Source organism: Xenopus tropicalis, chromosome 9 (assembly GCF_000004195.4).
Source record: "Xenopus tropicalis strain Nigerian chromosome 9, UCB_Xtro_10.0, whole genome shotgun sequence".
Taxonomy (NCBI): domain Eukaryota; kingdom Metazoa; phylum Chordata; class Amphibia; order Anura; family Pipidae; genus Xenopus; species Xenopus tropicalis.
The window spans coordinates 52,641,311-52,656,997 of NC_030685.2; the positions used below are offsets into that span (position 1 = coordinate 52,641,311).

The window sequence follows — 15,687 nt, forward strand, 5'->3', positions numbered from 1 at the left end:
TTTCGTAGCCATTCCGAAAGTTGCGCAAAATCTGGCGATTTTTTTCGTAGCGTTCGGATTCATTCAAGCTTCAGTATGGTGACTTTTCTTGGGCCAGGTTGGAGCTACAGGGTGCCATTGAGTCCTATGGGAGGCTTCCAAAATCATGCTAAGTCTGAAAGTTTCGCCCGCCTCTTACGAGCGCTCAATACGAAAAAGTCAAGACAAGATATGAGCGAATCGCAATGGCTACGAAAAACTCGCGTTTTTTCGCGCAAATCGTATTGGTAACGAAAAAGTCGCGACAATTTCCGAAAAGTCGTAAAGGCGCCAAAAAAATCGCAAAAAATACGAAAAAGTCGCAAAATGTTCGTTTTCCAATCGGAATTTTTCCAATTCGAATTCGTGTCTTAGTAAATCAGCCCCTAGGTGTGATATAGGACTAGATGTGGAATGCAATGAGTTAATGGCACCTCCAACATCAATTTCAGTATGTTATAAAGATCTTATGATCCAATTATATTTTATAAATAGAACGTATTACAGGTATGGCATCCGTTATCCGGAAAGCCCATCTCCCATAGACTCCATTTTGATCAAATGGTTCAGAATTTTAAAACTGATTTGCGTTTTCTCTGTAGTAATAAAACAGTACCTTGTAATTGATCCCGACTAAGATATTATTAATCCGTTTTGAAAGCAAAATCATCCTATTAAGTTTAATGTTTTATTGATATTTTAGTGGACTTAAGGTATGGAGATCCAAATTACAGAAAGCCCAAAATATATATCTTGGAGTGGGCAGCATAAGGATGGTGTATACCTTATCTGTAGTAAAGGCAAGGTAGACAAACTGTGTTTCCTGTATTTTGGAATACTTACTGTTTAAAATTTCATGTGAGCCGTTTGATAAACTCAATTTTTTTGCTATATTTGCACATGTAACATGACTAAAAATGTTGTAAAATACACTATGAGGCCCATTCATAAAAGTACGACAGATTACTAAAAATTTGTATTTTTTTTTTAGTTTAGAACTTTTGTGTATATTTTACGATATTTTAGTTAATTTGCGTGACTTTTTCGTACTTATGCGACAGTTTGTGCGACAAAATCGTATTTGTTACAACAAGTACAAAAGTTTCGTAATTCATTCAAGCTTCGGTATCGTGACTTTCCTTGGGCCAGGTTGGAACTGCAGAGTGCCATTGATTCCTATGGGAGGCTTCCAAAAACATGCACTGAAGGTTCAAAGTCGGAAAGCTTTTTGCGCTGTTTACGATTATTTGGATACGAAAATGTTGTAAAGTTTGGATCGTACCTTGATATTTTCGGACCGTAACATTCGTAACGTTTCTGCACATCAGAAATTATCGTTAACTATGCGAATTTTCGCAAATCAACTTTCAAACAATCTAAAATTCGTAGATTGATAAATGGGCCCCGAAATTGTTCAGTAAAATGCCTGAATTTAAAAAAAGGGGGGAGAATAAAGAAAACAGTCTATTATTAACCATTAAAATGGTTGTTAGCATTGGTATTGTAGATATGAGACAGTATGAAAGGAAATATTGCAGATGTGCGCTTCAATATTTCCTTGAATTTCTGGGTGATTCTGTCAAGTACAGCTCTGTATAAACAAAATGAAAATAAATGGAGAAAACTCATTTGGAGATATACTGTATTATTGCATCCTTGCTATTCTTATTCACCATTGTGATAAATTTAATATATTTTGCACTAATTTTTGACGGTTGTGAAGAACTTTTCCTTTATTTTCCCCCTATTAGCTGTTATTAACTGTAATATAAAGTTAGGGAGGGTATAGGGTAGAAATGAACTGCAGATATAGTCATTCATAATAATCTTAAAAATGAACATTTCTGCAGATATTCGAGCAAATGCTAAAGTGTAACAAAGTTTATGAGAAAAGTAAGCAACGTATTCGCCTCCGGGAAGTGGGATACTCAGGACTGGGCTTGCTTCTTAATGATTCATCTATCAGCACTGTACTAATTAAAGGACTCCTAAATCAGATCCTTACTGCAGGTAATGTACTTTACATTCCTTTAATCTGTCAATAACCTTTTTGAAAATATGGGTGATTGAGGGTTACAATTAAATGTGATAAAAAAAAAATAAGGGCATGTATTAAATGGGGTGCTGTTGAAATTTGTTTTTTGTTGTGTTACAATCCTGGGGAATATGTCTATAAACACAATCAGAGAGGAATAAGAGTTTACCCCTAAAGGTATACATCACAAATCCAAGTATAATAACAAAACACTGTGACTAAACCAAAAAATTAAAACTGTAATGATAAAAATGCCTACATCCACAAGAAACAAGTAGCGGGGAACACAATTCTTTATATCCACAAAATAAAGTAAGGTCAAGTTCATGCCCAGGCCTGCAAATTTACACAGGTATTTAAGCTGTGCAGCCTGTGTTGGAGCATTGATTATGTAATTTGCTTTAGGCACATAGAGGAAAGGGCAAGATAATCAGGTAAAATTCTAATAAAGTTACTTTTAGGAAGTCTAGGTGGAATTGTTTCAAATAGTTATTTTACTTACATTAAGAGCATTTAAACATTTATTTTATTGCAACATATATAAGCAAAAAAAAAAAAAAGTATTAAAGGGGATAGCAACTTGTTAGAAAAAATTGTTACTTTTCTTTATATTTTCTTAAAAAATCTGCACTTACCTGCAGGTTCAGGTATCTGTTAATAGGCAGAAGTACCTTCTCTTCAATCGTTTGCTATCGTGTTGGCTGGCAGCACAATTAATGTGATGCAAATGAGGTAGTAAGGTTTAAAACCTGCACATGATTGGCACTTTTTATCACATTATCTTTGATTTTTTCTTATCATTTTTTATATGTGTAGAACACAGTTGAAATGGTTAATCAATACTGTGATTTGACCAGGTTGTATTTGATCAAGTACCATGGTGGTTAATCAGTTTAAATTGTCAACCCTCAAACAGATACTATAAATTACAAGGACCTGCTGGCAGTGGTACATTTATCCACCAGAGCGGACCTTACCGTACGAGTCGCCGTCTGCAGAAAGGTTTGTATACTTTGCAGAGTATTTATGGATTACAGATAATAGCACTGCATGTATTAGTTCCACTGAACCACTCCACTGTTCTCTAGTAATTCCACTGAAATGTCCTGTCTTTGGCATCATATTTGAAAAGAGCAGCTTTAATGTGAAGCTTCATTTAAATAATCATTTGGCAGAAAATGTATAATTTGTATTTTGTGAATTATACAATTAGTAAAACACTAGTGAATATGCAGGGTGAGGGGGGGAGTATAAATAAAACATAGCACGTATGTGTATCTGTATAATTACACTTTTCCAGCAATAAGTCATATTAATCTGTTACCCGCTATTCAGATTTTGCAGCTTTTACAGTTCCAGCATGATGCAGCTTTTCAGGTATGCCAACAAGTTGGCTGGCAAGAGACTTTGGTGAGATTTTTCTTGAAGGAGAATTTGGAGTGCAAGAGCAATTTCAGAGCTTCGTGTACAGATAGTATTAAGGAAGATGAACAAAATGCTGTTTCTGAAGAGACACAGAAGCAATCTTCTGAAGAAGTGGTTATGGATCAAGCTGATGGCTGTACACTGAATAATAATCAGTACAATAGTTATTTTCCCGAAGAAAGCAAGTCACTCGATTCAAGTAACCAGTCCTCATGTGCATTGCTAGATGATGAAGAGTCTATCTTTAGTGAGGCCCAGTATAAGGTAGAAGACCAAGGAAATGACTGGCCCAGTGACCATTCACATCTCACTTTGGATTTGACTCCTTTCGATGCTGGATTTAGGGAAAACCAAATTCCGGGAAGTCTTCCCAGCACTCCATCCCCAGTGGAGAACTCAAAGCAGTTTGTTATGAACCAGTCAGATAAAGACTCCAACAGTTTAAAAAATGTGTTCTTCAGAGATGATCTTTCTCTAAGTGTTAATATGGAGAGCAGAGAGGTAAGGAATTAGAAATCTTAAAGTATTTTACAGTAATACTAGTGCCCTAAACACACATACATTAGTGCTTGCAACACTTGCACTCAGTTTGGAAAAGAATTGTGAATTTGTGTGCAAAACTGGAATTTCCTTAGGGCAATGTACGATTTTCAAATATTGGCTGTGTATTGTACCTGATTTTTGCACCTTGTCCCATAATTGTAAATGAGCCTTTGATATCTCTGTTGTCTCAGTGATCCTGCTGTCTAGGATTGATGTCGGAGGTTCAATAACTTTCGTGTCCATCTCACTTAAAGAAACAGTAACACCAAAAATGAGTGATTTTATATGTGTGTATATATAATGTATTAGTGCCCTGCATCAATTAAAAATTGAGTGTTTGCTTTATAAACAATACTATACTTTATATAAATAAGCTGCTTTGTAGCAATAGGACCAGCCATTCAAGTTGAATCCAGCGAAATGGCTCATATTTAAACAGTGGTAACACAGATAAACTGCATGGAATACAGTGGGTTTAGTTCTTACACAAGAAGATAAACTGTAGTCAAATGCCATTTTTGACTCTCTACAGAATTAATATATTTATCATATAACATAGGACATTTGTGGGCAAGAAACAGTGTATTTGTATTTGTTGGAAAAGTGTTCTACAAATACAAAAAAGTTTTTTTTTACATGTTACTGGTCATTTAAAGGGTACATTGAGCATTCTTTAACATTACTTATAACTGATGTCCCATGACCTGTAGCTGTAGGGCACTACAGCTAAAATTCTTGTATTAAGTGCTCCACTGATAACCTTTCTCATCGTGGTATAAGCTAAAATGACCCAGGGGCTTGTCTTCAGACTATGTCCCAGTAAGCCGTCTTTGGCAATGGAAGGTCCCCTAGGCAAATGCAATTTGCAGAGATGACCCATTCTGTATAGTAATCATATTCTGCTTGCCAGCAGGTTATTCTGATCTGTCTGATTAAAATAGCTAATCCCAGTACAAATACTCAAACCTGAAAATAAAAGTGATTTAGAGACCAAAACACTGCTGAAAGCGTGTATCAAATCTAACTAAAAAACTCTCTGACACAGACAAAAGAAACTAGGCAAGGATTCCCAAAAATTGTAATTCATATATATAATTGTTTTGTAATGTTAACAGGACTGTGAGGAGGAACTTGTGCAACTGGTCACTGATATATTGCTGTGCCTGATGTGGAAAGGACTTGATAAATCTGATAGTGCTACATGGATCGAAAGAGGCCAAATATTCTCAGCACTGACCTGTTTGGAATCTTCCAGCATGTTACTGAGATCTTCTGATGAAATTAAATTGAAGTAAGAAAATCATGCAGTTTTCTAGCACAAGATATATTTATCTACAGAATAAGTAACATTTTAAATGGAAAAACTGTATGTTTATGAGCATTGTCATGCTTCATTATGACCATAGAAATTATTTATCTGTTTATATGTCTAGGACACAAAACCATTGAGGGGTACAAAATAATGTGTCTGAAGTAATGCTTGCATTCTGCTCCTTGCATTGGATTGATAGCATGCAAGGTTCAGGACATAGTGTTGTAGGGAAAGGAAAGCCTTTCTGTCTGAAAATTAGAATGGCATGGGACGAGTTGCAAAGTAGTAAAATTGGCCATGCTTTGCATGTGTGTTTTTCCATTTTGCACTGTTGTTGACTCCCTAATCCTACTATAGGAATCTTATATCTTGAAATTCGGCACATATATTACCAACATAGTCTTGCTTTAATGACTGGGCTAATTGCCAGAGTCTTCATAGTATGAGGTTTTTAAATTTCACGGGATGTTCTGCTTCAGACAGTAGTCTAAATTTGAACATCCCCTGTCAGAAAAAAACACTTGTAAATCATTATTTTACAGTGGAGGAAATAATTATTTGACCCCTCACTGATTTTGTAAGTTTGTCCAATGACAAAGAAATGAAAAGTCTCAGAACAGTATCATTTCAATGGTAGGTTTATTTTAACAGTGGCAGATAGCACATCAAAAGGAAAATCGAAAAAATAAATTTAAATAAAAGATAGCAACTGATTTGCATTTCATTGAGTGAAATAAGTTTTTGAACCCCTACCAACCATTAAGAGTTCTGGCTCCCACAGAGTGGTTAGACACTTCTACTCAATTAGTCAACCTCATTAAGGACACCTGTCTTAACTAGTCACCTGTATAAAAGACACCTGTCCACAGAATCAATCAATCAAGCAGACTCCAAACTCTCCAACATGGGAAAGACCAAAGAGCTGTCCAAGGATGTCAGAGACAAAATTGTAGACCTGCACAAGGCTGGAATGGGCTACAAAACCATTAGCAAGAAGCTGGGAGAGAAGGTGACAACTGTTGGTGCGATTGTTCGAAAATGGAAGGAGCACAAAATGACCATCAATCGACCTCGCTCTGGGGCTCCACGCAAGATCTCACCTCGTGGGGTGTCAATGATTCTGAGAAAGGTGAAAAAGCATCCTAGAACTACACGGGAGGAGTTAGTTAATGACCTCAAATTAGCAGGGACCACAGTCACCAAGAAAACCATTGGAAACACATTACACCGCAATGGATTAAAATCCTGCAGGGCTCGCAAGGTCCCCCTGCTCAAGAAGGCACATGTGCAGGCCCGTCTGAAGTTTGCCAATGAACACCTGAATGATTCTGTGAGTGACTGGGAGAAGGTGCTGTGGTCTGATGAGACCAAAATAGAGCTCTTTGGCATTAACTCAACTCGCTGTGTTTGGAGGAAGAAAAATGCTGCCTATGACCCCCAAAACACCGTCCCCACCGTCAAGCATGGGGGTGGAAACATTTTGCTTTGGGGGTGTTTTTCTGCTAAGGGCACAGGACAACTTATTCGCATTAACGGGAAAATGGACGGAGCCATGTATCGTGAAATCCTGAACGACAACCTCCTTCCCTCTGCCAGGAAACTGAAAATGGGTCGTGGATGGGTGTTCCAGCACGACAATGACCCAAAACATACAGCAAAGGCAACAAAGGAGTGGCTCAAGAAGAAGCACATTAAGGTCATGGAGTGGCCTAGTCAGTCTCCGGACCTTAATCCAATAGAAAACCTATGGAGGGAGCTCAAGCTCAGAGTTGCACAGAGACAGCCTCGAAACCTTAGGGATTTAGAGATGATCTGCAAAGAGGAGTGGACCAACATTCCTCCTAAAATGTGCGCAAACTTGGTCATCAATTACAAGAAACGTTTGACCTCTGTGCTTGCAAACAAGGGTTTTTCCACTAAGTATTAAGTCTTTTTTTGTTAGAGGGTTCAAAAACTTATTTCACTCAATGAAATGCAAATCAGTTGCTATCTTTTATTTAAAGTTATTTTTTCAATTTTCCTTTTGATGTGCTATCTGCCACTGTTAAAATAAACCTACCATTGAAATGATACTGTTCTGAGACTTTTCATTTCTTTGTCATTGGACAAACTTACAAAATCAGTGAGGGGTCAAATAATTATTTCCTCCACTGTAAATGTTTTGTTTTGAAGCTACAGACCAGGATCAGGGCTCCTGATAGGCTCTCAACTCTGCTCTCAGTAGGGGATTTCCCTGCCCAGTTCACACTGACTTCCCTCTCCTACTTCATTTGCATATCTAGGATACATATGGTTGGTGAGAGTCAGCCAGTCGGATCAATGCAATGCAAATGAAGCTGGAGAGGGAAGGAATGTGCACTAACCAGTTGGGCAGAATGTAGGTTAGACAGACATCAGCACTGATTCTGGTCTGTAACTTCAAAACTAAAGATGTCTTTAACAAAGGCTTAGTATAACATACATATATATTTTATGTGCCATCATTTTTTTTTTTACTGAAAGGGAAAGTGCTAATGTGCTTACGCTTTGTTTTTCTAGATAAAGTGACTTTTTTAGAGGATTATGTAATATGATGTTCAAAGCTTGCTACAATCAGCAGGCAGCATTTCCTGATCACCTGCTTAAAAGCAGTCATGAAATTAGTTGCTATGGGTTACTGCAATTTGGCAAGCTTTGTACCTTTTATTACAAATGTGGGCTAGGGTTGTCAAAGCTAAAAAAAGAACACATCCCACTACATCAGAATCATACCTCACACCACATACCTCTTGGGCAGCTAAGCCATTACTTCTCATTTGCCAATGTGTCTGTATTTTGCTCTGCAGTTTGTTAGAGAAAATGCCAGAATGGGCAGTGACAGAGAACAGAGAATCAAAATCCCAACCGATCTACTGTGAAAATGCAAAGAGGTTATTGCACATTGTACAGGATTTCCTACAAACAGAGGGTCTTAAAAATCCTGTCCTTTGGACCGAGAAGGTTGGTCTTCATCTGGCTTTAACGCTTTAACCGTCTCTCTTTACTATTTTTGTCATTACCTCTGAAGGGTAGTTTACTTATAGTATAGTATACTATAACTTGTAGTATGACAAATCAGTATTCTGTGGCAATTAGCAAGTAATTTTCATTTTTTATGATCATTCTTATTCTGCAGCTGTCATGCTTGGAATTTCAATTGCTATTTGGTTGCTTGAACTTAAATATCGTATCAGCCAGGTATCATTTAGAAGCCAGAATGGAACAGTAAAAGGCAAGCTAGTAAAGAAAGATAAGAAATTAAAAATAATAGTAACAGTAAAACTGAAACCTCACAGTCAATTTCTTTGTTAGTCACCAACCAAACAGCATTTTCTGTTGCAGGCTGGATGTACATATAAGAACTATACAAAATAAATAAAGATGTGTATTCAGATTTTGTTTAAAAAAAACATTCCTTTAAACTGACCTTAATGACAAAGTGAAATCTTCTGCATGACAAAGTTTTTTAAATCAGATGAAACCGAGGTTTTTTTTCTTTCAGCTGTTGGAAGAGATAGTCACCCTTATGGATGGTATCTCGGTATGGTACTCATCTGGTCCAGAATCGGAGTCCCTCTCTCAGTTGGAGTTTCGTCTTTTGCTTGGTTTTATTGCTCAGGACAATCTGCAGGTTGGCTAATATTTTAGCAAATTGTTTTATGCATTTTGATGTTTTTAAAGGAGAAGTAAAGGCTTTATCAGAAAGGTCCATGTAAATACTGCCATAAGCACTCACTGAAAAACTGCACACAGTTCCCTATCAAAAGAAACACAGAATTTCTCATCTTCTTTTGTGTTAACATGTTTTTCAGTATCAGACTTCCTCTCCTTTAGGGCTTCTTCAGGTTTGGGGCAAGAGTCTGTGCAGCTCTCTCCTTTCTCCCCCTCCCATAAGAATTCACTCCCCTTCCATAAGAATGTATGATCTGAGCTACCAGGCTAGAGCTACAGCAGGAGCTGCTGAGAGCAAACTAAAATGGCAGCTGCTATCTTAAATGAAGGGAGCTTCTAGGGCTGTTTACTCAAGTATGGTAAAGCTTTCTGCAGAATATATATAATGTTCTAGGTGGCATGTATGTGGCAAATCTATTGCCAGTAAAATGGGTTTCCTTCTCCTTTAATGTAATCTATGATTAACCTTCTGCTTACAGTCTAATAACATTTTATTTTTTAGATGTATAATGGTAGACATTGTTTTTTATTTTCTGTGCCATATGAGTTCTTGATTTTGTGTTCTCAATTTGTGGTTTGTAGGTGTGTGCCATGGCTGCTGCAAAGCTCAACACTCTGCTGCAAACCAAAGTAATTGAGAACCAAGAAGAAGCCTGTTACTTATTAGGAAAACTTGAAGGCATTCTTGGCAAATCCATCAAGGAGAAGACAGAAACCTATTCTTTTCTTATCCCTATTGTGCGGACTCTTGTATCTAAGATTTACCAGCTACTCTTTATGCACCTACATTTACCATCTCTTCCTATAACTAATGGCAATCCTTCACTGTTTGAAGATTTTCAGGAATACTGCAACTCTGACGAATGGAGAATCTTTATTGACAAATATGTAAGTATGCCCTAAATTTTATATTTATGTTGTTATAGAACCTCTGCCTGTGTAGTCTTTAGCTTTTCCCTACTTTTGTTAGTTATTTGGAAACAGTTCTTGCACATGTACATTATGGGTTTGCATTGTACATTAGGATTTAAATATGTATGTCGTGCACAGGATGTTTTGGGCATTGATACTATAAAATTGGAATATTTATGGATGTATTTTAATCAGTTTAAAGGAATCGTAACAACAAGAAATAAATATGTATCAAAATAATTAAAATATAATGTATTGTTGCCTGGCACTGGTAAAAGTTGTGTGCTTGCTTCACAAACACTACTATAGTTTATATAAATACCCTGCTGTGCAGCCATGGGGGCAGCCATTTAAGGTGGTAAAAAGGAGAAAAGGTACAGGTGGCATAGCAGATAACTGATAAAACACCATTGTATTCTACAGGACTTTTTTGCTATTTGCTTTGTAACCTGTGCCTTTTCTCCTTTTATTCCAGCTTGAATGGCTGCCCCCATGGCTATGCAGTAGGGTCTTTATATAAACTATGGTAGAGTTTCTCAAGCGAAAAGTGTCTCTAAGCTGTTAGCATTCAGTAGCCAATCAGTGACTTGAGGGGAGGGGGGGCATATGGGGCATAACTGTTCAGTTAGTTTGCATTTGAATCTGACTTGAGTGCTCACAAACTAACTAAACGGTTATGTCCCATGTGCCCCCCAAAGTCACTGACTAACATAGTAGCCAGAACTCTACTTCCTGCTTTCAGCTCTCTAACTTAACCTTAGTTAGACATCTGGTCACTCCAGCCCATAGATTTGCCTAATTAACTATATTGAAAGCATTTTTCATTTTGCGCAGTCTATCTCTTTTGCCCATTTTCATTTTTACACTAAACTGCTCCTTTAACATATTCTGCCATTCACTTTCCTTGCATGTGCCTGTCACTGCACATGTGAAGTGGATTCCAGCCGTAAAATCAGTATGATGTTTGTAGGGACATTGGAAGTGAGATACCCAAGACAAACATATTTTCTTCTGGCAAGTTAGATTTTATTTGTACTAAGGAATGCTTGTTTATTTTTCTTCATTTAGATAATACTGTACATGAAGCAATATGAAGTGGATACATTTGGCAAATGTCATGAACAGATGGCTACATACTGGAAAGAGTGTTATGAAGCACAGATGGTGAATATGCACAAACGTGAACGAGAACGAGGTGAAAGCAAGTTGAAATTTAAGGTAACTTGCAAAGTTAATTTGCCAATTTGTGCACATATTTGTTCTATTAGATTATTATTCTGTATAGGTATATATGAATGAAACAGACCTAAGGAAACAGCAACTGCAAGTCTGATTCTTGTCAACAGTACCTTGGGCTGCTCTGGTTGAAATATAGCATTATTATTATTGTTATGATTATAAAGTTATTGTATTACTTCTTCTGTGGAGCTTTACAGAGTAGTATAACACAGATGCAACATTTGTTGTGCTTTTTTTCCTTGTAAACTCTTTACACATACAGAAAATGTAATAGTGCTGAAGTGACTGCACATTGTAGCAATTGCACAGTAGGGGATGCTGCCAATATTTGACGTACAATATTGTGTTGCAATAATGGCAGTTCAGGGTAGGGTAAAACTAATGCAGATGCAGATTCTAAGGTGGGTTATAAATCATTGTCAAGTTAGTAAATAAGTGAGATGTTACCTTTTGACTGGTAAAGTGTTAAAGGAACAGTAACACTAAAAAATGAAAGAGCTTTAAAGTAATAAAAATATAATGCACTGTTGCCCTGCACTGGTATAACTGGTGTGTTTGCTACAGTAACACTACTATAATTTATATATTTACATAGCAGCTTATTTTTATAAATTAAAGTAGACTTTCTGAAGTAAACACACAACTTTTACCAGTGCAGGGCAGCAGCACATTATATTTTAGTTACTTTTATACACTTTCATTTTTTGGTGTTACTGTTCCTTTAAAACAAAGTAGCTTGTAGAATGATGCCTTTAGTGTGGTTACTGGTTATTATAAAAAATGAGTTTGTGTTTTATACAATAACAAGCTAAAATGGTTGAGGAGACCGCCTCATACGTATGCAAATAAGTCAAAAAGGGATTCTGGGAACAAATTCCTTTAGGCTCTTAGAAAAGTCCCATTTACATGGGCTTGTCCCATTTACATGGGTTTATCCTATAGACTAATGCTTACCCACTGGGTTTTCAATGCAAAAGCCAGAATCCCTTTTTGACTTATTTGCATACGTATGAGGTCTCCTCAACCCTCTTAGCTTGTTCGTGAATCCCCACTCCTGGCTCTACCTAAGCTGATCAGAAAACCCTGCACTACACTGATGAGCCCCAAGAAGGGCAAAACCGGTCTGTAGTTGGGAATCTGATCAGCTATTTTTTTGGCTTTTGCATTGAAAACCCAGTGGGTAAGCATTAGTCTATAGGATAAACCCATGTAAATCGGACAAGCCCATGTAAATGGGACTTTTCTAAGAGCCTAAAGGAATTTGTTCCCAGAATCCCTTTTTGACTTATTTGTATACGTATAAGGCGGTCTCCTCAACCCTTTTAGCTTGTTTTATACAGTAAGCATTCTTTCTGGGGAATAGCATAAGATTCCTGAAGTAAATTGAGAGGGTGTGCGCAAGCTCTACAAAGTAGTGATTGTTTTATCCGTCCACTGTTGAAAGACCAAATGAGTTTAATATTTTATGTGACATTTCAGTTATTTAACTTTTGTTCAGCAGCTTTCTAATTTGGAATTTCAGCAGATATCAGGTTCTAGGATTCAGTAAAACGATTAAAAGAGGCCAAAGCACATGTGGGTTCACCTTTTGTAATAAAAAAGCATACTAGTGTGCACACAAAGGTAAATTGTAAAGATATGGAACTAATGGTAGGAGTAGATTCTGAGTAAACTCTGTAGTCAATTACTAAAAAAAAAAAAAAAAAGCTTAAAAAATGAAAAGCAGGTTTAGGTAGCAGGCTTTTTATTTTGAAAAAAAAAAAAAATTGCAATAAATTGCAGCAAATGTTTGTGGGTAAATGAATTTATCTCATTTTCTGCTCCAAACCAGATGTTTGACAGGTAATAAATATGCCTGCAAATGTCTATATTTGCCCTGTAAATTGAGTTATTTTAGATTCCTTGACACAGAATTCTTAGATTTTGTAAGATTTTTCTTTTCATCCAACATCTTCACCAAATCATCATTTGGTATTAAATATTAAATAATGTGTTACATTGTATCAGAAATGGGTATTTCGAATGTAATAAAAATGATTGAAAATGCTTTTTGTATTGTATCTCTCAGGAATTCTTTTTGGAACCATTTAATAGAAAAACTCGTCAGGAGAACTCGCGTTACAACAATATGCTTAAGCAAGTAAACAGTCAGTACACGGCTACATTGAGACAATGGAAGGCTGCACAAAGATATCTGTTCTGTGAACGTGGACCATGGGCTGACAGGTTTGCTTTGCACCCCTCCCCCCATTTTTTTGTCTATTGTAAATATAGTGTCTATAGGATCTATTATCCAGAATGCTTGGTATCTAAGGATTTCTGGATAAAAGATTTTTCATAATTTGGATCACCATAACTGGCGATATGGATTCATGCAGTTTAGTTGACTACAACTACAAGGAATAGTTTTATTATTACATAGAAAAAGTAAATAACTTAAAATTGACTCTATTGGAGATGACCATTTTGTAATTTTGAGCTTTGTGGATATCAGGTTTTTGGATAAGGGATTAAATACCTAACCTTAAAGGACCTTTTGGACCTGTGCTACGTTTAGGGAAAAAAATGGACTGGTGTTGCATACATTTTCCACACAGGCCAGGTATTTTTTCCTAGGAGGAGCTAAGAAGTGCTAACTTACTGCCATCCCCCCAGTGAATCAGGATTTACTTGTCCTTTATGGGCAATGGCACACAAGGAGATTTGTCGCTCACGGTTAAATATTTGCTAAAATATGTAAGCTCACATGCAGCGTCAAGGCCCCTCATTGTATGCGAGTTCTACACTGCCTGTTAGCATTCTGACACCTGTAAGTAGTTATTACTTGTGCTGAAGGATATGTAAAGTCATCCCATTAATTTTAGGGTTTTTGATTGATTTCCTAAAAACAAGCAAGTTTCCAGTATAATTGCATTCTTTTTTTCTTACTTTTGTTGATATAATCAATCCGGTTTCCTCTGATGGGCTCCGGTTGCACTAAGAGATAAGGATGACCGGTGGCTGCCTAAGTCTCTTAAACAGCTAAGGTAGGCTTGCCTGAGGCTGCCTATTAGAGCTGAAGAAACCGGATAATTTATCTTTACAGCTGTAAGAATAAAATAATGCATGTATATTTGGAATGTACTTGTTTTTAGTCATTTTACCGAATCCCTTAACTCAGTGGGATGACTTCCCCTTTACATCCCCTTTAACCGTGGCAAAGTACTTTTGGGTTGTCCCGCATTTAAGCCAGATAGCTGCAAGTAATAGTTTTATTTGCAGTGATCTTAATGTTGTCATATTTTAAGTCTTTTTTTGGGAGATTCGCAGCCCGTGGTATTGAATATTTAACCATAGGTGTGCCATCACCCTAAGGCTTACCAAAACCTTTTTACCTAAGCTTATTTGTAATTTGACATTTATTTTACTGCTTCATTACTAGTACTGTATTTCCCAATCTGTTTTTATAAATAAGTTGGAATAATGATCTGGCACCTAGAGGATATTAGCGTTTGTGTCTAGTTATATCTTATCTTATCTATTTTTTTAAAATTTTTGCTGTATGCAGGAAAGAAAACTGGCAATACTGGAAACTATCCACTGTAGAAAATTATTCACGCATGAGGCTCAAACTTGTTCAGAATCTCAATTTTGATGCTCATTTGGAAGCCAGTGCATTGCGGGACAATTTAGGTGAGTCAATCATAAAAAGATATATTCAGTTAATACGTACATAGCTAAAAGTTTTTGTATTTACAGTTTCATTTCTGGGCATCAAAATAACAGAGAAATTTAAAATATATTTTCCCATGAAATAGTAACTCTGCTTGCTTTTGTGTTTTTAGGTGTCCAACAAACAGAGCCTTCAAGCGAATCACTGTTGTTGGAAGCTGCAAAGCAGGTGAAGGTTAGTGACTTAGAAGAAGATCAACTTGAACTTCCAGAAGAGGAAAACGTTGTAAACATGTATGTATAAAATATGTTTTCTCCTGTGCTCAGTTAATCTTTCCTTAATTATGTAATTAAGTCTCCATTTCCATTGTTGGCTGGGGACCTCTCTGCTTTGTCCTTTTCATCCACTAGGTTCAAATTAAACAGGCGTATTACCGTAATGCCCGATGCGCTGCTGATAGTACCTGACACATGCATGGGATGGGGGGAGGGGGGTGCGGGAACATGTTTCGAGCACTAGGTAGGTGGAAATTTAATACTGAATTATATCTTATATAGGGTGTATAAGGGTGCTTGCTGCAGTGTTCATTCTTTTTAAGATGCATCCATAATGTCTCTCTACAACATGCATCTTTCACTAAAACCCCCAACTTGATATTGATAGATACATGTCTACAAGCTTTACTATGTTACTATGAATTGCAGAAGAAAATGCCACTGTTGAGCCCAAGGCACTCAATGCCCCTTACTCTCAATAAACTTCCCCATCCTTCCCACCTCCCCATGTCAGTAAATCTGTGTGGAGAAGGGATGTACATAACTGCCATCTCTCCTGGCACAGTGGGTAGAACAGCACTCTCAG

General features: G+C 36.9%; 1 protein-coding gene across 3 annotated transcripts in view; it reads left to right on the forward strand.

The window, feature by feature from the left end:
- Nucleotides 1–15,687, forward strand: part of nbeal1 (neurobeachin like 1) — a 117,073-nt gene that overhangs the window by 55,050 nt on the left and 46,336 nt on the right. For all 3 annotated transcript variants that reach the window (XM_002937719.5, XM_012971009.3, XM_012971008.3), the window contains 11 exons: nt 1,869–2,028; nt 2,970–3,055; nt 3,389–3,979; nt 5,137–5,312; nt 8,159–8,312; nt 8,854–8,982; nt 9,606–9,911; nt 11,004–11,153; nt 13,243–13,400; nt 14,722–14,846; nt 14,999–15,119. In XM_002937719.5, the coding sequence (XP_002937765.2) occupies nt 1,869–2,028; nt 2,970–3,055; nt 3,389–3,979; nt 5,137–5,312; nt 8,159–8,312; nt 8,854–8,982; nt 9,606–9,911; nt 11,004–11,153; nt 13,243–13,400; nt 14,722–14,846; nt 14,999–15,119 (2,156 nt within the window). The remainder of the gene's footprint in view (nt 1–1,868; nt 2,029–2,969; nt 3,056–3,388; nt 3,980–5,136; nt 5,313–8,158; nt 8,313–8,853; nt 8,983–9,605; nt 9,912–11,003; nt 11,154–13,242; nt 13,401–14,721; nt 14,847–14,998; nt 15,120–15,687) is intronic.